This window comes from Toxotes jaculatrix, chromosome 22 (genome assembly GCF_017976425.1).
Source record: "Toxotes jaculatrix isolate fToxJac2 chromosome 22, fToxJac2.pri, whole genome shotgun sequence".
NCBI lineage: Eukaryota > Metazoa > Chordata > Actinopteri > Toxotidae > Toxotes > Toxotes jaculatrix.
Window position 1 is genome coordinate 7025132 of NC_054415.1, and position 25691 is coordinate 7050822.

The 25691-nt window shown below is 41.8% G+C and overlaps 1 protein-coding gene across 2 annotated transcripts in view; it reads left to right on the top strand.

Moving 5' to 3' along the window:
• Positions 1–25691, top strand: part of chchd3a (coiled-coil-helix-coiled-coil-helix domain containing 3a) — a 62193-nt gene that overhangs the window by 29879 nt on the left and 6623 nt on the right. For both annotated transcript variants that reach the window (XM_041030513.1, XM_041030514.1), the window contains exons 6-7: positions 7076–7159; positions 15653–15723. In XM_041030513.1, the coding sequence (XP_040886447.1) occupies positions 7076–7159; positions 15653–15723 (155 nt within the window). The remainder of the gene's footprint in view (positions 1–7075; positions 7160–15652; positions 15724–25691) is intronic.

Sequence of the window (25691 nt, forward strand, 5' to 3'; positions counted from 1 at the left end):
TTTTCTTTGATTGAATTATGCTACAATCAGATTTAAACAAATGAAAAACATAGGTAATGTGGCCTGACAGGGTAGCAACTTCATTGGACAGTTTAGATGGCCTGCAGCTTTACTACATTGTCAGGTCATATGCCTGCACACACCTGGTAAGCAGCATCTGCATTCTGCTGTCGTTCCTGGCATATACACTGGATTGCTTTCTGAATTTCCACAGTATGAGCAAGTGGCACTGGTCACACCACATACCCAATAAAGAAAAGGGCAAAACAGTAAAGCAACACTAAAAAAAGTAGGTTAATCCTTACAGCATAGTTGTCAGAAGGTAATTGCTTCAGTTAGAGCTTCTTGACTAGCACTAGCTTGTTCTCAATGATTAATGGTACCACTGTTTTTTTTTTTTTACTTCATTGTGACCATTTCCTACTCTGCTGAGATAAATTCCCAAGAAGAGGTTGCTTCCTGATTATGTTGTGACAGGGTGGCCATGTTGCCAAATTTATTTTGTGGTGTCCTTGTGGCCCAGCGGTCTAAAACGCGTGTAACTGATTCAGAATCTGTCAGCAGCCTTTGTTGCAAGTTAAACTCCCTTACATTTTCCCTGTGTTGAGTGGACAGTTACTGTACCTTAAAAAAAAAAAAAAAAACGACAATCATGAAGTTTTTTATGCAGTTTTTTGGAGAAAAAGAAGGCAGGATTTGGACTTCAGTCAGAATTGTGTGTACAAACAAGTGCAGCACCACAAATGCCTTCAAGGAGAGACTGTCCTAAAGTATACAAAGTTATCCTCCAAGCCTCTGTACCATTTGCACACCTCACCCCTCTCTGTGATGGCAGACTCTTCATGCTGCCTCCAAGTGTGGCTGTTCTGAACGGCTATGAAAGCTGTTGCCTTTAGACAAATTTAGAAGACAAGCTGTAGGAACTAGTTCATTCAAGCACATCAGGCCTTTAAAAAACAGGCCAGAGGCCAGTGTCTTTGTGCAGACTCAGTCTCAGCTTCTTTGGTTTACAACTTGTTAAACATGCTGTTAAAATGAACTGAAGTGAAGTAGAAAAGAGGGTTCAGGTGAATCAAACCAAACAGAGTAGGTTTGACAAAATACCAAAAACATGGGCAACAAGAACTGAGCAGCTCAGTGGCTCACCTGAGGACAACATTTCACCACTGAAGCACCCAGAATGTGAATAAGTGTTTATAATGTGTTTGTCCTTTAGTCTTATCAGTCAAGGTTAAGCCCATTAACTGACCGCACCACATCTGACATGATTACATCGCCCATAACCCTACCACTTCCCATGGAGACTAATACCTTGTCTTGAAGTGTTATTGCAGCTCAGTAAAACCCCATGATGCTAATTAACCATCCACAGTGAATGGTTTCCAATGGAGTTTTACAGCTTCTGCTACCAGGACTTATGTTTTATTAGTGACTCTAAGGGTAAAGCATAATACTGCCAGTAAGGGCTGTTAGGTGATATCATTTTACACTCCATCACTTAGATTTGATCTGCCAATGATAGCTTTTAAAGATAGAGTTGCAATGATTTTAGAGGCAGTTACAGGATGTGCCAAGATCCGTGGGAGGGATGTGTGTCTGAAACTGAGTTTGGAGTGTGCGTGTAAGCTTTGTATATATTCGTCTGTGGCTGCAAAAAAAAAAAAAAAAAGTAAGAAACTGTGTGTTTTTCATCACCCCCCCCCCCCCCCTTTTTAAAATATTCTCCTACCTCCAAGCTTGATATGACAGTTCTTCCAAGAACTGTCAAAAAACCCAATTCTCTTTCCAACTATCTTGTCATCCATATTCCATCCACACATTGACCCAGCTCTCTCCCTCGCTTTCATCTTCCCTACCCCATGAACTTCCCCTCCCTTCCCTCCATCCATCTCTAACCTCCCACAAGCCACCTACACCTCCGTCGTGCCAATTAACACCAGAGCACGGTCACATTGTGCCGCCCTTTGACCCCCCTCCCTGCCTGTCGGAGCACGCAGGACCCGAGACCCCCGGCTTCAGTATTAGTTTGTCACAGGGCCCTGTCGCGCAGGTCTGTGATAGATGGGCCCTGGTGAGCAGCTCTGACCCAGCGTGCTGCAGCGCTCACGTGGATGGTGTGAGGGAGCATTGATTATGATGCTACTTGTGACAGAGGTGAATCAGGGCTGAGCTGATGGTGGCAGGGGGAAGACAAAAGAGACCAAGGTTGTGGATGAGGCGCTGTTAGTTAATGTGATGAGATTTGATTTGTGCTCTATTGATCATGGCATCGTGTAAGATTATTTTCATCTGGCATGATTTAAAAGCATGGAGCCAGCATGCAATGTACCAGAGAGTCACCTCATTATATTACAATACAGAGGTCCCCATCATTGAGGTGTGAAATGAAAATGTAATATGTACAGAATTGCTACAGTAATAGCTGTAATCTGATTTTTTTTCTTCTTCAGCTTGAGGAAGTATTGTGGTGCCTGGCGTAAATTTATTGTGTTGGCAACTAGTATTGTGAGCCTATTATAAATTGAATTCTACCGAAGTAGCTGTGATACAGATTTGAGTTGTAACAAGCTGATGAATGGGATAAGAGGGAATCAAAACCATATTTCTTGCACACAAAGTTAAGAATGTTTTTTTTTTTTTTTCGGACTTGTACAATTACACTAATTTGTTTAGTTAAACTGCTCACAACACATAGACATAATAAACTTGTGATGATGTGTTTTAGGTAGACATGTTAGCCACACACAGTATATGCACATACTCAGACATGCAGTTGCCATAAGCCTGCTGAACGCTGCAGGCTGGAGTCATTTTTATTTCAGTACCTTGAAACGCTTTAAAAGAAAGATGCTCGTGTCAGAGAACACTTTAAACGAAAAAGCAGGTGTGAAAGAAATAGTGTATGGGAGCAAATCAGCGAGAGAACAGGCTGTGGGTGGGGGAGGCCTGACGCAGCAAAATCCACCTGTTTTCATCCTTCTTCATCCTCCTCTCCTTTTCTCCTGCCCTCCTCTCCTCCTCTCCTCCTCCGCCCTCGCTCCCAGCTCAAACTGCGGCAGTCGACTAATTAAAAAACATGGCTGTCCTTAATTATTCAGCGCCTGGCTAATTGATATTCACAGAGGCGTTCACCTCGCCTAAACGATCCGTTTAATCTGACCACCACGGTCTCACTCTCAGCCGCCTGTCACCCTCAGCCATTGTGCTACTGTACTTAATAAAAGACCAGGGGGAGATGGATACAAGAAGGGAAATGTAAAAGTTTGCTGTTGATGTTAATGTGGTTTCCTGGGCTACAAACAGCAGTGTGTGTGGACTCACCCTGTGGGAGGGTATTAATGTGAGTGTTTGTATTTTTTACTGGGGTATTTTTTCCCCCCTATGTCAAGGGTTTCTGCACAGGAAAATTAAACAGAGCAAGAGGCTGAATTTGAATCAGTGAATTAGCCTAAAAGAATGACATCATCGGCTGGACTTGCAAAGTTTCTAAATTGCTCATAAAATGAGGAGAACTCTATTTTTCATGTGTTCATCATGAGAGTGGTTGACATTCATTCTTTACTTCCGATTAAATTAACCATTGTCTTGGAGAAGTCTCGATTTCAAAGCTGGAAACTAAAAGCATCAGTTGTTCCTCGTTGTTTTTCCCTATTTCCTCTACTTAACTTCTCCCCTCCTTTCTGTACTTTGTGATCATTTTCTCTCTTTAACTTCTTTCTAAAGTTATAGAGACGCACTTGGGCCAGGATCAGTGTCCCATCTAACAGCCAGGTCTCCATTCTTGACAGGTCCAATGATAAATCACCTTTTATTGTCCACTCCTCTTGGTCCTTTATCTCTCTGTTTATTCCGCTCTCAAGTTCACTTCCATTTTCTTTTCAAATTCTGCCCTTCTCTTGCTCCTCCTCCCCTCACCCTTATCCCAGCTCTCCTCCTCCACCCGCGACCGCCTCTTCATTAGGGGAACAAAAGGTATATGGGCAGTGGTGAAGTCTGTCCCATTGTTTGGCCTTTAGTATGATTAGATTATCTTTAAAGTCTGCAGAATGGGGTTAATCAGTCGGAAGTAATCCTGACATTGTGTGTGTGTGTGTGTGTGTGTGTGTGTGTGTGTGTGTGTGTCTGGGCCTGTGTGCATCGTCAAAGAGGAGGGCCAACCTGCTTGCATGGAAATTGAACACATGCACGGGTGCATGTATGCATAGACGTGCACACACACACACACACAAAAGTGAGCAAAAAAAAAAAAAAGAAAATCCCTGGGTACACATTTCTGTCACAACCTCTCTTCCTTTAATGACCCCTTTAGTCTCGCCTTCAGCACACATTTATCTCTCCACCCGCTCTCTGTGGGTACAGCTGCTCCGGCTGGTGCGAGTGTATGTGCATGTGTGTACGTGTTGATGTGTGCGTTTCAGATCAGCGTCTGAGTCGTTGTTTGCGTCTTGGCGACTCTGTGCGTCTTTTGTCTTTCTCTGCAAAGCTAAACTCTTTAGTCACCACCTAACAGCGTAACATTGAGTTTGGACACACTTGTGACATTGCACAACCCCCTGCCGGTCCTCTCCTCTGCGTTTCCCTCCATCCCATCATCCCTCTTCTTTTCCTCCTAAATTGAGCTGTTGGTGGGAGACAGTTTTTTGGCACCTCAGCCAATGTAATCCAGCCTCTCAAAAACTTTGCCAGTCTATCATAGAAGCCCTGATTGCATGCTTGGAATCGATAACACATATAAAGGTCATAATAGAGCTACTTCTAGTGTACTTACAGCATACTTTTAAGGGTGTACTTCAGGGTACATTCGCCCAGCGCTATCATTTATGTAGGTTTAAGTCAACTTGATTCCATCATGAAGTGCAGGCAGTGCTAGCTTCGGTAAAACTCCGGCCACACAATAGCACTTCAGACTTGTAAGGGGACACAATGGAGACAATTGTCTGACCGCATCAATAAGACTGGCTAATGTTAGGTTGTGCTGAGGACAGCAGAGACAGCAGCAACTTGGTCATGGTGTTGCTTTGCTGAGTGTTGTTGGGAATGTGATAAAGTGCTGCTCGGAATGTTTTTTTCCCCCTTATCTGGCTCTGGAGATGACATCATGTGTGTGTGTATATATATGTGTGTGTGTATATATATATGTGTGTGTGTGGGTGCAGGTGCTTGCCTGTGTTCTGTCTTGTGTGTGTAGTGGGTAAGCTTGGAGCAGCCCCTTGACTTTGAAACTTCCCCCAATCATTTCAGGCGAGGACAGCCCCTCGGTGGCACTCCTCGACACTCATCACAATGCATAGAGCATGCAGCTCCGCCCGCAGTGCGTTGAGCAGCCGAACACAGATGGTTATCAGGGTAGCAGAGATTGGATGGGGTAATGCGCTGTACGTTGCGTTTTGTTCCTACTCCGTCTCTGTCTCCTCCAACATCCTATGGTTCTTAAAGCAAAGGCTTCAAGGGTCTAGAGCAGTGCACATGGTTTATGCTTACATACCATGCATGTATGTGTGTGTGTGTGTATGCACTGATGTGTGTGTATGCCAGTGAGTGAGGAGATTGAGAGGATGAGGGGAGTATTCAAGCAGAACAGTGTGGCAGCCAGTCACCCCCTAGCCTCTGAATACTAAACCTTTCCAAATGTCACTTTGAAGAAGTTCACGGATGAATCAGTGCCTCTTTACACTTTTTCTCTTTCTCTCTCTTGTTTTCCTTTAATGCTCCCCTCATTCAGGAGATTGGAAGGAAGGTAAGTCTAAAGGCCTTCACCTTCTCCATGACTCTACATCTAACTCTCACTGTTTCTGCATGATAGAGTCACGGATTTCTTTTCCCTTTCAGCTTCTTTGACATGTTACATATTTCTTTCCAGCAGGTACTTCAGCTTCTCTATATTTTGATGATCCTTTTTTTTTTATTAGGCTCAGTTCTCTTGCTCCAAATGCTTTGTAGAATTATAGATGAGATGACGACTTCAGCTTGTTTCTGAAGACTTATTAACAGAAGGGAACAGTAATACAAAATTTTCTTGGTCGGGTCCTAAAGTTCACTGCAACTTTGCATAATACAATTCTGTTTCTTGTTCAAAGGTTTTCCATCTCTTTTTATTTTACATATTCTTTATACTTTTTTTTAATACCTCAAAGAGGTTCTTTTTCCTCCAGTCAAAACCTAGTTTGGTAGATATATGCCAACCAAAGTTTGAATGAAACTAAGTCTTAGATTCAGGAAACGCCAGTTCTGCCAGTTTTTAAATGCTGTTTTATTGCTGTTTTAACATCCATAGTCATCATCTCATCATAACAAGTACATGATGAGAAGTAGATCCACAATTAAAAATATGTGCTCCTGAAAAGTGTTGACTGGTCTGTACAGAAATTTGAACTTTAATCACGATTAGTAACATTTCATTGTCTAATTCCATTTGAATCGCTTGCCCTCTGTCAAGGTGTAAAGGTGTTTTTTTCCTTTTTTTTTTTTTCTGGGAGCCGATACATTCAGGTCTTATCTGTCCTGTATTGTATATCACCCAGAGAGTCAGCCGTACGTCTAGTGAAGGTCATAGTAGAATGGAGGACAGTGGAGATAGGTAGGCTAGCTAAATATATACGCCAGACCGAGGTGCTCGTTCGTACTGAGGACTGATGTTATCCTCTTGGCCTGATAGTGGTTTGGCTTGAGATTGAACACAAGAGGACAAAGAGGCTCGTACATTACCACGCCTTGGCACACACAGGTGTACTCTCCATGCACTAAGCAAAATGTGCACATATTCAAATACATGCAAACCCTCTCTGGTTGTGTGCACATGTTTGCAAGCGCGACACATGTTCACATGGTGCTTCACAGTGTGGTATATCTGTGTCAACAAACAAGAGACTTCTGTCTTTGTTGTGTTGTAATGTGTCTCTGCTTTATACACACTTGTCCCCATTATGGTCCTCTCTCATTTGTATGTACACTTGTGTTTTGTGATTGGTTTGTTAAAACTGGCAATGTTCCACTGAGCACATAAGTAATGGTTTTTCCCCTCTTCTGTGTGTGCATGTGTGTATGCTGTACATTGTACATGTGTGTGTGTGTTTAGGCCAAGCAGCTGGAGGCCAGAGAAGCAGATTTAAAGAGGCAGGATGCTTTCTACAGAGAGCAGGTGGCCCGGCTGGAGGAGAGGGTAAGAAAATGTTTGCATCATGCTCCAACCTGATGTCTAACTTTTACTCAATGTGGCTTAACTGAGCTGAATTCTCAGGCAAAAATGGAGAAACAAACTTGACGATTTTCTTTTTTAAAACTTGTTTGAAGTGCACACAGAAACCCACAAACCAGTGTACTCACAGACAAGTACTGATTCATACATACAGATTCATGCACACAGTTCGCACACAGACGCAGAGAGCTCGGTCACCATGGGACTCAGCCCAAGTACAGTCACCTTTATTCTGTCTCCTCATCCAACTGACCCACTGCTTTGTTTTCATCCTTCAACTTAGAGTCTGCATACTTCCCCCAGTGTGGTGCATCTCTCTTTCTCTCTCTCACTCTTTCTGTACCTCTTCATAACTGCCTCTCTGCCACTCTTTTTTACACTCTCTTTTTTACTTTGATCTCTACCCACCATTCCCTTGCCTCAAGTATAAAGGGTTAAATCTCATTCATCTCTGTGTGTGTCCTCCTGTCCCTGAAAATGACACTACCCTGATGTTCGTTGTCAAACCAGCGTCCTATGGAGGGGGATAAGGGTCAGCTGCCGTGCTCAGCCACCTTCAAATGGCAGCTCCATGCTGGTCCCAGTGCGAGATGCCTGCAAGGCGGGGGACCAGGGTCAAATGCCCTGTTAAAGTGTGTTAAAAAGGACGCCCTCATGCTGCTCTCAAATCATAAGTGTGTCTTAGGAAGGATACAATGCCCTATTTAATGTGCTTGAAATGACACCTTCATGCTGGGAAGGAGTTTTCTCCCCTTTGGAGGGTGCAAAAAGTCAAATGCCCTTTATAGTGAAAGCCAAAAGGAAATTTCACACCGTTGTGAAGCCAGATATTCAGTGTGGAAGAGGGAGGCAATCACATATTCTTATTCTTAGAAGCTCTCATGAATACAAGGCCAGCAAAATATCACATACTCAATGGGCCCTTTGTCCTTTAAATGACCTCAGTGTGAAATGATTTTGTGTTTATCCAAATGGCTCAAATGTGATTTCTTGGTGAAAAGATGGCGTCTCACCTTGTGTGTGCTTATCCGTGCAGGTGCACACATCATTGTTAATTAATTTACTTACTTTTTTTCACCATTTGTTAATTTTCCTCTTAGCTGATTTAACAATCAGCATCATTGTAATAACTCACTGTTTTAATAAGCATGCTTGTTTGATGTTTTTAGTGTGTGTTTGTCAGGTCCCATTATGTGCAAGACCTTCCCCCTTTGGGTCAATAAAGCTTGCAAAATTTCCTTACTTCACTGAGGATGAACTGCTAAGCCAAACCAGTGGGTATTGAGTGGTGGTGGGCTTCTGTCAGTAATTGGAAGTGCATTGGTCTGTACAATTTTGGTTGGGTAGTGGAGAGGAGAGGAGGCCATTTACTGACGTCAGGGGAAGGTGTAAATTAATCAATGGATCATTTGCAAAGAAAACAGCTATTTACAGCAGTTTTTTTTTTTCAAAATTTCTTTTGAAGGTTGATGGCTCGGCAAAAGACCAAAGAATGTTGAAATAATATGAGATGCTGACATGCTCCCTTGTTGCACTTGAACTTCCACAGATCCAGCTGTGCAGTCGAGCTTCACTCTTTCAGTTCCTCAGCTCAGATCGTTCCATCTTTGATCTGAGTAGTTCTACTACATAATACTGTATAGGAGCAAATGCAAGTGCTGATAGTAGAAGTGATGAGTCCCAACTAACGTAGGCATTATCGACTCCAGGCACTGGCCATCCATCAGCCATGTTGGCCTCTGGTCAATATTCCTTAGATCAAAGTGTCAACAAATCACCTTCACACCACAGAGAAACAGAAGATTGAGAGAGAGGGAGGAGAAAGAGAGAGAGAGATGGGCAGACAACAAGGAAAGAGATATGTTATTGAAGACAGAAACTGAAGGAAAAAAGAGAAACTGGATATTCAACACAAGAAAAGGCGAGATTGAAAAAGAGCGAAAAAGTGACATTTGTGAGTGAAGATAAGAACAAGAAAAAGACAAAAGTAAAAGAAACAAGACAGAAAAATGATAAATGTCAACTGTATGATAAAGAAAAGAAGAAATACCACTACAGCCCATCACTGAATAGTAAAAAAAAAAAAAAAAAGATGAAGGTGAGTGTGAGAAACTGGGAATGTGACACAGGAAGGTTCTGGGAAAATGCAGAGTTTTTTTTTTTTTTAATTGATTTATGTGCAAGAATGAAACGACAAATTAACTGTATTTCCACACACATGACCTGACCACAGCATTTCACTTTGCAAATGATTCCATCAGGATTTATGGCCTGTGGAGGTAAAACACGACAGAAGTGGCAACCATGTGTGGGTTTTGTGTGACGGTGTTTGATCCTGTGTGTAACTGAGGATCAATGGTGGGCATATTGCATGTTGCCTTACTGTGCAGAAAGCGGCTTGGGGCTCCATAGGGGGTTCAGTTTGTTTGGACTGTGTTAATAACACTCCTTTTTCTTGTTCTGGCCACAGTGCCCCATTTGGCACTCAGTCCAGCCTCTCTTCACTCCCTGTTCTCATCACCCAGCAGAAGCCCGACAGCATTACCAAACAAAATCAGCTTTGGCATGTTCTGCTCTTGTGTGCTCACTGTAACTCCTGCGTGGGTAATAGCATCAATAGCAGAAGATGAAGGTGTTCAATACATAAAGACAGTACAGAAAACAAATATCACAAGAAAATACAAATACATACAGCTAAACAAAGATAAGCCATCATCAACACATGGCTTTCAAAAGCTTCTTAGACTTGGACAAGAATCTTTTTCCAGATTCTCAGGTGTGAGGATTTGCTTCTTTTATTGATTTAAATCAATGTAAATTGAATATCATTGCATTGTAGTCTGTTGATTGTAGTCTACCTTGGGATCTGGGTTGTTGTCATGGGCATTTTTTCCACTGTCTTGACAAATGGAATAACCATTTAGAAGGAAAACAATTAAGAGATTAATCAATAATGAAAATTGTTAGTTGCTGTGCTGTTATTTGCATCCTTTTGCACCATCTCTACCTTACACTGTAATATATGTGGGGACAGTAAATTGATTACCGAGTAATGCACAGGATATGGTTTGAGTTGTCACATGGCTGATGAGAGTGATGGCGTGTGAAAAGAAAGAAGGTTTGTTGTGACCAAACATTAAGTAAATTATTTTACTTTTAAAACTTCAATGAAGAAAATGTATGACCCAGAATCTGTTATATGATGTTGGTGACCTGTCACCAGTGATGGTGTACTGTTGGGTGGTGAACACAGCTGTAGTTCCTCTGACCAGTCTGCACACTCTGTATCTATCAAAGCCCAATGCTGTTCTTCTTTTTAGTTGCAAACGCTGCATTTTTCTAGTGAGATCGCACCAAATTTGATTTCAGTTGGAGTGTACTGCCAGTTTAATATTATCTCCCATCACACTCTTCGCCCTCCCTCCATCTGCCCTGCGTTCTTCCCTTTTACCTCAGGATTCCCCCAGCATCTTGCACACCACCAGAAAGAGGCAGAGGAACCAAAAGAGAGCAAGAGAGAGAGAGAGAGAATATAAGTCTGATATATATTACACGTCTGTTCCAATCCAACATGGCCATTCATCAGAGGGGCTTCCAGTGACAGGCCATCACCAGGCTCCAAGACAGCTCAGCCTGCTGCCTCTGCTGCTGCCGCTCATTGGGGCCACAGCTACCAAATAGCCCCTGAAAACAATATCTATATATTTATTACATTTTCACTCAATACCTGCCCCGCTGTAAAACAATCTCATATTTAACAATCAACTTGCCCATGTTTTTTTTTCTTTTTTTTTCTACCATGTCTCTTTCCAGCCCTCCCTTCCTGCCACATCTGTCTCTCTGTATCTCTCCTTTTTCAGTTTTTTTTTCAAGTGGTGTTTTTTTTTCCCTCCATGCCTCAATTTCTTTTTTTTCTGAAGGGATTTTTCTTCTTTTTTCTATCTTTCTTTTCGCCTTGTATATCGATGAAATTGGATTTTTCTGCTCTCCCATGGAGGACAATCACGGCAGCAATTGCCATCTCATAGCAAAGTTCCATAGCACTGTGAAAGGAAGAAATACTGGGGAAAGAGCATTAAAAAACAGTAATGGCTTCTATCTCTCTATCTCTGTCTCTGGCACTGACTTGCCATCTTCATCTCTCCCCTCTGTCTGTCTTTTCAGTATCCCTCTCCCTCTCAGTCTTTTGCCCTCTGTCTCTCCTCCTGCATACTGGAGCTAAAATTTTAAGTTCATTTTTGCTTGTGTGTTAAAATTAAAATTCAAAAAATCAGAACAGTAGTTTCTTGCTTGTCTTGTTGCTGTATTGTAGGAGTAAAGATGTTTTAGAATTTCTCTTTAACCATGAAGCGCTCAGCGTAGTCTCTCTGGCTCTGCTACTTGTATAACTGGAGACACAGTAATCCGAAGTGAAGACATGACAGTGTGCTGCAGTGTTGAATTATTGTGTCTGAGACCGTTTGCTGTTATAGGCACATGATGGGATTCACAGGGATTTAACGGGAAGTCTTTTCAAGGAATGGTGATTTCACAACAACAGAGCAGCACGTTCATTTATGTTTAAAAAAAAAGAAAGAAAATCCTTCTGTAGTAACACTCTGCAGGCTAAAGTAATGAATGCTGAGACACAACTTTTTGAATGTTGACTTATAGGGCTCAGTTTTTGTTCAAGCTAAGTTATAAATGTAGATTCAAGTGGTGAAAATTGTATTGAACTATAATATATTCAAAGTTTTTGTGTGTGTGTGTCTTTTTCATCAATGAACATGAGGGTAGACACATTTCACTTGCATGGCCTAAACTTTTGATAAGTATAGATTATCTATTGGTTTGCAAGAAAACCAATTTAAAGAACTCAAAATTCAAAGTTGCTCATATAATTGTAAGGGAATAGTTTTACATTTTGGGAAGGATGTGTTTTTGTTTTATTTTTCTCTGATATCTGAATGTGAAACGTAAGGCTGAAGCCAGGTTAGCATAGCTTAGCACAAAGACTGGAAATGGGGGGAAACAGCTAACCTCGCTTTGTCAAGAATCAAAGTCTTTGAGGTTCCCAGGTCATGAGCTGATGCATTCTGTGTGTTTGGAGGTGATCATTGGCAGATTTAGTTACCTTTGGCTAAAAGTAGGTCCTTTTCAGAGTTTAACAAACATCTATAGTTGTGGCTGCTTCATCTGTGCATCTCCACCCTGGGATGTTTTCTTGCCCCTTAAGGCAAAACTTGAAAAGCTTAGTCAATTCTGCATATCCAGGATAGGCTCAATAACAGTTTACCAGCATCATTGCTCTCCCTATGAGTAAGTTTCACTGAGTCACATCGCAGAAGTCCCATTTTCTCTAGCTCTGCAGAATCATAATGTCACCCATGGTGGGGTTTCTCCCCATTTTGGCCCTCCTGCTCAGCAGCAGATAAGAGAAAGAAGCCATCAGTACAGGGGGCTGTTTTTTTTATTCATTAAAAATTGGAGGCTTTTTTCTCTAAATTGAGCTGGAGCCTGTGTTGGGGTGCAGCTTCTATCTTCTCCATATCGCCGCAGTGCATTAGCAGTAATGACTTAATTTGTCCATGACACCCCCCACCAGCATTTTGTGTGGCTCCAGATGAGCTGAAAACCTAGTGGAAAGCAAATTGAGTAAATAGGATGAAAATAACCTGAAACACTGTTTTATTTAAAACACGGTTTTATTCAAACTGTTTTTCACAGTAAATACTTGATTGCACATGTGGACATACACTGTACCAGGTTCCTGTATCTTCACAGTTCTGTATTATCTGTTTCTCAGCAGTGAACAAACATCTTTCTCAGAGACTCACATCAAGGTTGTATTGTGCTGCTCCTAAAAAAAACTTTTTTTTATTTTGGTCAAGGGAGGAATGTTCAGCCAAACCAAGCTGTGGTCTCTCTTCTCAGGGCTAATAAAAGGTCAGGGCTACTCTCTAAATCAGTTGGGGCAACAGCAGGAAATCACACTTTGAGACCACTCAGTAATCACACAAATTACACTATTCTCTGTCTGGTGGTCAACCATTTTTTTTTGTTTTCCCTTTTTTTGTGTGGCACTGTTTATATCTAGATATCTAACCACCGCTGTGGTTGTGGACACTTTTGGCAGCATACCCACACATGCTGTGTGTGTTATTGTCTTGTGTGTGTAGGTGTGTGTGAATGCATCTGCATTGTTTTGTGTGTGTGTGTGTGTGTATGTGTATTGTAAGTGGTCCTGCAATCATTGTCACACGTGGCCTTTTGTCCTCCCAGGTGGATTAGTGCACTGATTAGTGCCAGCTCTGCCATTTAGGCAGGTATTATTACCTTATACTTAGTATTCCAGACAGAGACCCAAATCCGGCCCTTTCTGTCTCCCTCTTTCTCTTCCAATGGCTCAATCTCAGCACTCAGGAGAAGTTTTATTCTTGCCTCTTTAGCTCCCAAAATCTCTTTTTTAGTCTTTTTTTTTTTTTATCTGTGAATAAGCTTCTCTTTTAAATCCTTTTCCATAGCTCTTGACAGTTTCTTTGTCTACACTGAAAACCACTTGATTCAAGGCCAAGAGGGCACTGATACAGCATAAGCTTACAAGTTAACTCTTAAACTTTGGGAATGCTCTGTTGTTCTATGTTTTACATACAAATTAATGTCTGCCTGAGGGACAACCGCTGTGGTTCAGTAAGGTATTCATACCCCTTTACATTTTGTTGTTTAATGCATTTCATGCAGGATGTTTTGGGGCCTGCAGGATGTTTGCCATGGGCACACTTTCCAGTAATGTCAAAGTGAAAACTTTTATTTAAATATAGAATTACTAAAAAATAAGTCTGTCAGACAGCCGTATACCCCTCTGCAGATTCATTCCTGAGCATATAAGGAAATGTAAGGAGGGTTTCTTGGACGTCATGACTTAATTTTTACTCATGGGACATGGGACAGTGCTTAGACATCAATCATTTCCAATCAATTAAATTTGACACAAACAGACTTGAGACATCTCAAGAGTGATAAAAAAGGATACAAAAGTGTTTTAGCAAAAGTTCTAACGTATGTAAATAAGGTCTCTTTGTTTCAGTACAATACATACAACATATCTATGAAGTGATGATCATATTGATGCCACAGAAATAAATTAAGAGATTTTTAAATAATCTCTGTAAATGCAGTATGTGAAAGAGTAAAGGACTCTGAATCCTACAAACCCTCTGTGCGAGTGTCCATCCAAATGAAGAGGACTCAAATCTGTATCAGACCATTTGTCAGCGTTGTCATGTCCCATCTTCTTTTAGCTCTACAACACATGACTATTGATCTTTTCAGCAGCGCAGTTCATTCCTATTGATCTTTTCCAAAACTATGATGAATGTCTTCCCCGCAAGGAGGTTAAGTTAGGGCAGACAGGACCAAGAGACTTACATTTATCACATTTCTAATGTAGCTGTAATTAATAATTTGTAATTTGGTTTCTAGTAGATGAGATATATCATGCATTCACAATCAACCTAGTACTGTGTAATGTACACAGTACTAGGTTGATTGTGTCTCTTAACAGCCCAACAGGGAATCGTACAAAACTTCTAATTGGACTGATGTCGTAGAAAATGTGATCATATTTGGTGAATTATTCTTTTTATGAGCAAGTATAAGTTTTATTATGCTTATACTTCTTAATCTGAAGACATTGACAGTGGTATACATTTGCTCATCCTGTCCCAGGATCAAACCTCATACAGCTCAATCAAGCTATCCATCACACTTTATAACCTCTCACCGTTTGATCATAAATGTGCATAGCAGCCACTGAGGGCTGACAAAACAGATCTTCCTAGAGTGGTATAAATGGTGTAGGAGCTGGGTTATATGGCTGTGTTTGAGGAGGTAATTCAGGTTGAGTGGTCCTGCTATGGGTTCATTTGCTATGGGTCACTGGAGGATTATGGCCAGTGGTCTGTACGTTGTTGACTAGCGACCCTCTGACCTTACAGGATTGCTGCCTGTTATTACAGCAGTCTTTTTGTGGGAGGATAAGCACAATGCAAACACACACACACACACAAATACCCATAATTCACACACTCACACAAAGAGGAAAACGTGCAGTGTGTGAACACGCTCAAAGCGGCATATAAAATAGAAAAATCTTAAACCTACATACAGTACAGAGATGTTATGGACAATAAACCCAGCTGGTAATAGACCCCTGCCCTTAATATCCCTCTCAATCAGGTTTTAATGAAGTTTGAATGATGGCAGAAGAGGCAGGGTTGTGTTGGCTCGGTTGTGCTGTAGTTATGATCTAAACAGAGGTGTCACACTGCTGAAATATTTTCTTTGGGCCTAAATGGCTTCAACCTGAGAGGAGGGAAGATGTGAATAAATTGAATGGACGTTTTTGTACAGGAGATTACAGTCGCATTTTCATGCATTTCTCTCACTCACTGGTTTCTCCGTCTCTCTGTTTTTCAGAGTGCTCAGTTCTACAAGGTCACCACAGAGAACTACCATAAAGCTGCAGACCAAGTGAATGCCAAGTACAAGTAAGTTCGGACAATTGACCCAAGGTACTCGGCTCCATCAGTAATTTATTATGTGTTTCTTTGTGTTACCTGCATAAATAGGATTTTTGCTTTCTGCCTCTTTGTTTTAAAAATGATTTGTTTGCAAAAAAAAGCCTCTTATTCTCACACAGAGTAGGTTCACAATCCAATTGCATCTTGAAAAGCTTCATGTGTACTGTTACATGAAGAAAGATAAAGTTAACAAGTATGCTTCCACAACACATTAGATGTCCATGTGGACCGACCAGTGAATACACTATTGAATTATGCTGGCCACATTCTAACCTACGTCTTTCAATCAGAACCACATTAGCCCGGGCCATTAGCTGATGTTGATGATGCGGTTCACTGATAAGCCTGATTGCATGTTCATGATAGCTGACAGGGCTTTTCTTGTACTCTTTTAATATTTCAGTGTTAGAGGAGTATCATTTATTGGGTCAAACTTTATGTTCAAGCAGACTTGGGTCAAACAGGATTATCAGATAATTTGTAGCAGATTCATAACATGGCTAGCGTTTACTATATCAAGATGCAAAAGATAACCTTTGTGCTGCAGAAAAGAATTCTGCAGAGGCTTTCAAACAGTGTAGTCTTCTTCTTTTTTCGTCTACCAATCTTGCGACCACACCTTTCACTGAAAACAATGATTACTTAATTGAAGCTATTAGCAGAGGAGGCAATATTAAACATCCATGCGGTCATGGATGTAGCACATATCCGACACATATATGTAACTCAAGAAGATGCAGAATCCCTCCCCATCCGTGTTCCATCTGTCTTCTTAATAAGAGGCCATTAGGCTCCATAGTAATGTAGGGAAAGTGGATGAGGAGCCCACAGGAGGTGGGGCAAGAATGGGCCCTGGCTCTGAGCTCTCCTCCAGGGAGGCTAGGCTAATTGTGTTAGCTTGTCATTAGCCAGCGCTAACACTGGGATCATTGTCTCCCTCAGAAATGCTGGAAAGTGATTAGCCAAGTCCACCGGGGGTTTAGCGCTAGACTGCTGGAAGCCAGAGCTGAGACTTTACAAATCACATTAAAGAAAAAAAAACACTGGAATAGCATTAGTGCCAAATGACAGTGCTAACTGCGAGCGAGCGTCGGGCTAACATGCGGGTAGTCATGTGACACAGGCCTTTGCACCAAGAGCGGTGATTGGTGTATTCGGTTATAGGAGCTGCATTAGCACGGTTGAGGCTGGATTGCAATGGTTGAAAGGCAGAGAAGGAGGGAGTATCCGTGGATGTGTGTGTGTGCTAATGAAATGGCGGGAAGGTCTGGTCTTACAAGACAGGGGCAGGGATGCATTGAGTGGATCAGAGCAGAGGGTTAATTGGATTTAGCAGGGCGTGTTTGGCCCATCTTTGTTTATGTGTGTGAGTTCATGCGTGATGGTGTATGTTTGTATGCATTTGTATGTTGAACATCTTTGCTGAACGTAATGCGTGTGTCTTTCCTCAAAGCTCTCTCTCTCATGACAGAGACCCTACAGAGATAAGATGCTATCTGTGGCCTCTGTTGAATAATGGGAGGAAATCTTTTTTTGTCTCACACTGGCTTTTGATTTCCTCAAAGTTGAAAATGTCCCCCAGAGATAAAAAAAAAAAAAAAAAGAAAGCAAAGCTGGGGTCTTATCCATACTTGATAGAATTAACATTTGATATGTTAATGTGAGGATGTTATAAAGTGTTGGAGATGACATCTTTCTTATTAAAATGTCTTCATTTCCTCACTCGAGCTCATGTCAGTGCAGCTGTAACGGGAGTGATAGTACTCCAGGGATTGATTAGTGTTAGGCCTGATATTAGTGTATGGTTTATTATCGTAAAGGAGAATGGAGGTTGTCTGTCAAGGGCTATAACATCTGAATATATACTTTTGGAAGATTTAACTAGGGTTTTTGGTTGGTTTAAGTTTGCCATGTGCAAATGACATAAGATCAGCAGGGAATTTGTGGGATATCTGTTGGATAAAGCTGTTATTACTTTGTGGCATTGGGATCAGGACAAGACAGAAAAATAAGGTCTCGAGAGTGGTAGGGATTTGGGAGGAAAGTATGTGTCACAGCTATATGCAGCACCTGTTCTTATACAGGTTCTTTTATGCTCTGTAACAGTCAACATGGGAAATCATTACTTTGGTTTGAAACAGGATCTGTTGTAAAAGTGATTGGATGGGGACAAGATATTCTTAGTAGCAAAAAAAAAGACATTGAAATGAAAATTTCACTCCTTTCACTTCATTTGGTTTCATTATGGTGTGTGATATACACACGTTTACAGATAGGAAATACAAATAGATCCATTTAGGTCATAGGTCCTTTTCCTTGGTAAAGTTGAAAGGAATAAATTAGAGTGAGAGGGGCAGGTACTCAAGGGAGGGTAGGGTGTGTGTGTGTGTGTGAATGTCTGTGTGTGTGTCTTTGTGCAATATGAGTTTGTGAATGTGTGCAGTTTTTTGCGTAGGTGTGCGGTACAGCTGTTCCCTGCCGTTCTCCTGTAGTATTCCCACCAGAGTTTTCTGAGAATGATGGAGCTCTCCCAACTGGAACGGTACTGCATCACTGTGACCTCATTACATCCACACACACACACACACACACACACACACACACACACACACACACACACACACACACACACACACACACACACACACACACACACACACACATATGTGTATACATACGTCTATCCATAAAAAAAATCATATATATCATATATCATATATAGGAATTTGTTCATACTGAAGTGAGTATGAACAAATTCAGCTAAAGCTGTAAGTAGGCCCTTGTAGTGTCTGAAATTGTGGCTATGAATCATAAACTGCAGGGTCTCAACCTGTTCTCAAAGGCCAAGACAAAAGACAATTGGTGGACAGGTCTTCCATAAATGTGTAAATATGCACAGCATGTAACAGATAATGTAATAACACAGTGTGTTAGACACACATGCATTCACATAAGACCAAAGCTTTTATTCACTTTCCCTGTGACACTGACTGTAGATAAGAGTTCCCAGTTGTGAAAGGAGGCTATCTCTCCCTCTGCACCTGATTTATATGCTGCCACATTCACCACTAGTTTATCCAAGTCTGATGCATTATCACACTGTCCAGCTCTGAATCTGTGACCTTTACTGCACTACATGTATGTATGCATGCATATGTGTACACATGCTTTTGTATGTGAGGATGAATGCATTTGAGTGCCCTCATGTATGCGGATGTGTATGTGGAGGTCTGCATTGGCGTGTGTGTGTGTAGAGTCTCGACAGGCAGCAGTGACCCAATGGGGCTTTAGTTTGAAGTGCGAGCTGACAGGCATGGAGGCAAAATGATAGATGTGAGATTATGCGAAAAGATGGAATGGGGAATGAAAGAACGGCAGCGTAGTCCTAAGCCCTCCTGTCACCGCTAACCTTTGGTGGGGTTTTGGGCTTCTTTGTCGAAGCCGGCCGCTCTGTGTTTGTCTGGGGTCCCTGCAGACTTGAGATGGGACCGGGACATCACATATTGGTGAATGGGAGGGTCTGACAAGGCTGTGTAACACTGAAGGATTGAGACCATCATCTCTAATGTCTCCATCCTCCTCTCTGAAGTTCCAAAAACCTGGGCTCCTGTAGGTTTTTCTGCCTTGATGGTGACATTTGTCATAAGATCGGAAAACACAGAGTATTTTTACACTTTTGTGTTTGTGTCTGAGTGTGTCTAAGCCCCCACCCCCAATACATTTGGCCAAAGAGAATAAAATATCATTTTTGTCTGTCACTTCATTGTCACTCCTCTCCTCCCTCAGGCTACACACTCACTCCCTTTGTCTGTTGTTTATTTATTTTATTTTTTTTAGCTCTTTTGAATAAATCTTTTTTTAATTTGATCCAGTTGACAATAACAACAGCCACTGTCCTCGCTTCGTCTCTCCGCACGCCCACGCAAAGGTGGAATGAGGAGGCGTGGAGCAAAACTTGTTGAATGTAAATGGCTCATTGTTTTTCATGTGTGTGCTGTACTGCCTCGGTGAAGAGACCACACCTGACAGTCTGTCTTCTCCCTCATACCACTCCGGAGAAAACAGAACCCACTCGTCCTTCTTTCAGCCCCTTTTGACCATAAACCTTTCGGAAATAAACAACCCTTCTACTGCTTTATTTATTTATTTATTTACGTTAATACATTGTGCAATCTTACCAGCAAACTCCTTAGTAATGAAGTTGCTTCTTGTTAAAAGTTTTCATTATAACACTGGCAAATGAATTGTGACACTTTAGTATAATTGCAGTGACAAAGACTGTGGTCAGGTCTTATTGCCTTTAGTATCATTTAAGTTAAAGACCTCATTTCCTCAATTTCTTAATTTCCTTCAAACCATTGTTTCTTGTCATAAGGTTGTGGACACCAAATTGGGTAATCCCATGCAACCTAATGCAATCAAACACAATGGCCCTGCAACAAAGCATTGCAGGACTATTGCGTTGTGTATTTTTTCTTATCTTTCATGTTACTGAAAAGGATAAATGTGCTGGAGAGAATCCATCAGGTTTCCTGCAAAATCCACCCTGCTGCTACAAAATGTAAATAAGTTGTAGAGGCAGGTAGAGGCTTTCCATTTTCTTGGCAGCGCTCCTGTTTGTTTAAGGGAATAATACCGATGTTCCAAAATTAATGAAGTAATGATTTATTGATGTTTAATTGGGCCACGGAGCAATTTTAATTACTAAAAATAACAGTAATTAATTTAGCAGGCAAGTTAGTGCCAAGTGCTTCAGTTGTTGCCGTTGCAGAGGTGTTTTCTTTTTCTGTGAAGTTGTCGGCGAGGTAGGACAGGCTGAGCAGCGCTTTGACCCCTCTGTCAGGTGAGGATGAACCACAATTTCGTAGCTAGGCAACCGGGGCGTAGGGACAAGATGGTGGTCAGCTGAGGAGATAGAAGTCAATAACTGCTTTAAAAGCTCTTCTTTGGGCCTTAAGAGCTCCGTGGTGCTGTTGGTAAAAAGCACACACAATTCGAGGGACCTGCGTGGGCGTATACATGGACACACTTTGCACATACACACCTTTTAGTGGCTGAATGAGTGATTTTGGAAATGGTTAAGAAACCAATTTGGGATTTTTTTCATATAGTGAACATTGCAGTGACATGCATGATGGAACAGAAAATAACTGCCATGCAGCATTTCGTAGGGTTTTACCAATCACAAGATGCTGCCACTCAACCTTGTAATTTCAATGTGCCTTTCACAAGTAGGGGTCACTGAACCGGTGAACATACTTCAGGTGCATGTTTCATCATACTTCTGAGGAATATCTCAAACATGTCCTTTGTATGAGGCCAGGCACCACTCTCCTTATAAGAGTGTGTATAAAGAGGGGTCAGAAAGGACACACACTCCTTTTCTTCTTCCTCTCACTCGCTCACCCTTCTTTGTCTCCCTCGCTGCTCACTTAGGAACAGTGTTTTCTGTCTTAATTTAAATCTCTCTCACTCACTCCCTCTTTGTTATCGTCTGCTTTTTCCTCCCTCCCTCACTCATACACTCTCTCTCTCTCCATTCTTTGGCAGTCTTTTATCTGTCACACTTTTCTTGATTCTGTCTCTCTCTATGTCCCTTCCTCCCACTCCCTCTCTCCCTCTTCCCTTCTCTTTTTCTCTCTCATTCAATCTCTTATCCATGCTGATGGATTTCACTGCGGGGGGTCACTCAGGTCTGCTTTTAAAAAGCAGCGTGAGCAAAATGTGTGTCATTTTTCTCCTTAACTGGATCATTTGTATTTATTTACCCCCCTCGGTACTGACGCCTGCCTTAACTAGAGAGAGCATGAGGGCTTTTTAAGGGGGAACTGGCACCCGCCCCTTAACCCTATTAACCCCTAAGTGGACCCAAATGATGATAAATAGACAATGTGGTGATTGGGAACTCAATCTGGTAGCAGGCTATGGTAATCCATACTGTCGATGGAGCTACAGTATGCTGCTCCTGTGTTGTGTGTGTGTGTGTGTGTGTGTGTGTGTGGGCTTAAAAAGGGGTTAGAGATGAGGTAAGATGATTGCTAGCAACATGTGTGAAACCTGACTAAATCAGACCATAAAATGGCTCCTTCCTGTTCTTGGTCAAGTGCTTTTTAATCATAATAGATTGATAACAGCATTAGTAGTCGTGTGAAAACAGAACAAATGGCTTCTTCTTATATTGGGCTGCTTTTAAATGCAGAAAAATCCAATAATCAACTGCAGCGACGTATGTGCAAAAATATTCTTTTATCGTTAAAAACCAAGCGGAATTCACTTTGACATGACGTCTTTGCCTGAGTAGTGTGGAGTACTCAAACTTCAGAGAAGTAATCTTCCTAATTTTGTGGCCATTTTATGCCTTTATTAGATCGCACAAGTAGAAAGACGACAGGAAATGATGGAGAGACAACTGCAGCAAAGGCTCCCAGCTTGACTTGAATCACGGCTGTTGTTGCGGTTCATGCTTGGTATCTTAGCCGCTAAGGCTGTATTGGTTTTCTGGTTTTTTGTTGTTGTTTTTTTTAATAGAAACCTCCTGGTAAGGTGTTGAAAAAAAGTATAGTTTTTCAAGTGATACCCAGAGCCTGAGTAGAGAAACGCTCTCTCTGCTGCTCATTGATGATGACTGATAGCACTACTGCGCTGCACTGCTCCGAACACATTGATGTGGATCCAAGAAGAGTTGAATCGAGGGCAACAGGACTTGGTTGTAGATGTTGAAGACGCTTCACCTCTCATCCAAGAGGCTTCTTCAGCCCTGGAACTGAACTGAAGAAGCCTCTTCAGTCGTCCTCAATTCCACTCCTCTTGGATAGCCATGACCTGGATGACTGAGAATCTTCACAGACATTTATGTGGATCTTATTTATTTTGTATCCACCCTTTGTCCACTGCTGTTCTGGATCTAGTATACTGTAAGGAGTAAGAAGTGCTCTTGTCGCAGTTGAATTGAAAACATTTACAGTCCTCTACAGTCATTTTGTTCAAACAATACTTCTTTTTCCAGGGGGACAGTTAAACCCTATCCAGTACAAGTGGACAATGTCCTCTTGGCCCCTGCATCCATTGTCTCTGTATTTGTCTGTATGCCTGCTTGTCCCTTTGGGCATGCTTCTTTGTGCTTTTCTTTGTCTTTTTCCAAAGTTGTAATGTATCTCAAATTATGACAGATGAATGTCCACGTTTCCAAGATGTGTCTCGCACCTTGTTCAACTATTGAAGCATGTTGTATCCTTAACAGAGATCTATGAATGTCATTTGAGTGCACAGCTCTACACTGTTACAGCAGATGGTAGTCATGGTCAATCTAAGTTGCTTTGAGAAATGGACTGATACCGCTCCTCGCACCCTCTATTGGTATAACACATGCATACAGTATGAAAATCCCAACATCGATCTCAATACATCCCCCTGCTTGCAGTCAATATGTTCTTTGAAGAATGAAGCCGTAGCCATAAACCCATCGGAATATGTCCCCTCCATGGAAATGTGCTGACTTGTACAGCAGGAGGCTTGAAAGAGAGGATTGTATTAAATGATATAGGGACACCTTGAGGAGGGAGATGGACAGTGAGAGGGAGTGAGCAGGTAATCTGTTCTGCTTTATTACGTGTTAAATGGGACACATTCACCCTCTCATATCATCTCTGCACCTCCCCTCAACCTCGTTTTCTCTTTGCTCCTAAAGGAAAACTTTACAAAGGAAATGAGAAGAAAGCTTTAAGAGTTTCCTCTGCTTCTCCTACACCTCTCTTCTCATAGACACCCCACTTCTTTTCCATGCTTTCTTTTCTGTCCTCTGTCTCACAAACACACACTGGCTGTCTCTATCTCACTTCCTCTAATAAAGCCCCCCCCTCCCCTTTGTCTGCTGTTCTTTACCCCCCTTTGCTTTATGATTTATGATGCAGAGCTGAGAAACTGTAATATAGGCATCTAAACCAGCCTCCTCCCTTTCATTCCTCCCTCTCAATCAGTGAATCATGGCAATAGGGACCTGCTTGTGTGTGTGTGTGTGTGTGTGTGTGTGTGTGTGTGTGTGTGTGTGTGTGTGTGTGTGTGTGTGTGTGTGTGTGTGTGTGTGTGTGTGTGTGTGTGTGTGTGTTTGGGGGCTTGGGTTGGATAAGGTGATATTATGGAAACCTTTACTATTACTGGTGGCACAAGGCGAGATCCCTATATATACTGTTTAGATTTACTGTCTCTGGGGTGCAGGGGTGCACACACACACACACACACACACACACACACACACACACACACACACAGTGCAAATAATAACCAACTGTCTCTGGCTAGATGTCTCTGTTTGTTTCAGATTCTCCCCCCTGCACATGGAGTTTTATTAAATATCCCATGAACCACTGGGGACTGAAGAGGAGAATAAAGGAGAGAGGAATAAATGGCTGATGTAGATGGTGAAAAAAGGGGAGAGTGAGAAAGAGAGAAGGGGAAAATGGGACATTTATTGGCAATGTCTGGTTCTATATCCTGTAGAATAATATTATGATTTGTGTGTGTAGACATTTATGTTGTAGCACTATAATTTTTGTCTCAGCGTGAGTCTGTATAGTTTGCATGGATTCCTTGTTGTTGCTTTTGTTTTGCGAAAAAGAAAACTGTCCTCTTCATCTGATAACTGACCCAATAACTGCAAAACTCTAATTCTACAGTTGGACTAAACCATGGCTGAAAAAAAAGTCAAAATGCCTCTGGCCTTCACTCATGTTTTCATTTCCTGTATATCATGTACTTTAAAAAAAAAAAAAAAAAGAGCTTTTGCTTTGGGAATGTGACACAGTGTCCCTGTTTACGAAAGCACTTTCTGCTCAGGTTACATGGGAACTGGATGATTCATTGTTGTTTTCAACTATATCTATAATTATACCCTCTAATTCCCACACTGAGAGGACCTACTGTGTATTCACTTTGTAGCATTTAAATCCACTTTGAACTATTTTGCGATGAATTCAACAGGAACAACCTAATGTTTGTCTTGCATTGCGGGGTGTTCGATGCCGTTATGTAGTGGTGATAAATGGAGATTACCTGAGGCCGATAAATGACTTAAATAAAAAAAACAAAATCCTTTGGAAGCTTTGAAATGACCGCATTCAAGTGACTTACAGGAGTATGTTGTTTTCTCTGATACATTTTATTTCATGACTTTTTATTGTTGAGTGAAAAAATGTGGGTGAGTTTCCTTCATAGAAGGTAAAACAGGGTAATCTTCCAGTGCTTATGGTTTATAGTCTGTTCGTGATGTGACGTGTCTGTCGTATTTGCCTCGGCTCACCCTGCTGCATAGCACTATAACAGTCGTACTCTAGTAAATGATACGAGGACACCTAATGAAAAAACTGAGGAGGAGGGAGGGGAGGTTGGAGTGTTTTCCTTCCAGCTCCGTGAGGTTGGCAGCTTGAACTTAATGTTAATCTTAATGATAGATGATAGAAGATGCAGTGTGCCGCCACAGAGTGTGTGTGACAGTGTTATTGTCTCCATGATTAACTCAACCACTGTCTCGGCCCCTTCCTCCCTTCTAGAGAGAACCAGAGAGCAAGCAAAAATAGAAGTACCACTGTCTAGTTCCTCATCAAGAAATGCTCTTCATTTCTATCCACCCCCCTCATCCTCTCTCTCTTCCTCCCTCCCTGTGTCCTCCTGTCTCTCTCTCTCAGAGGCCATTACTGGTGATAAACACTGTGGTTTGTATCAGCAGGATGCACCTGGCATTAACGCAGATGCTTAAGAAAGTAATTAGTGGGTGTATGTGGCTCCTCTTGTCCCTGTAGATGCCCATAGGCGGTGTAATAAATGAGCGCCAGGATCCATAGGAATAGGATGGCAGCGATTTCTGGCCGCGCTGCTGTCATCGTTCAATACCCTGACGCAGAGCAATGGCCCTGTTATGCCTCCTAGCAAATGACTGAATT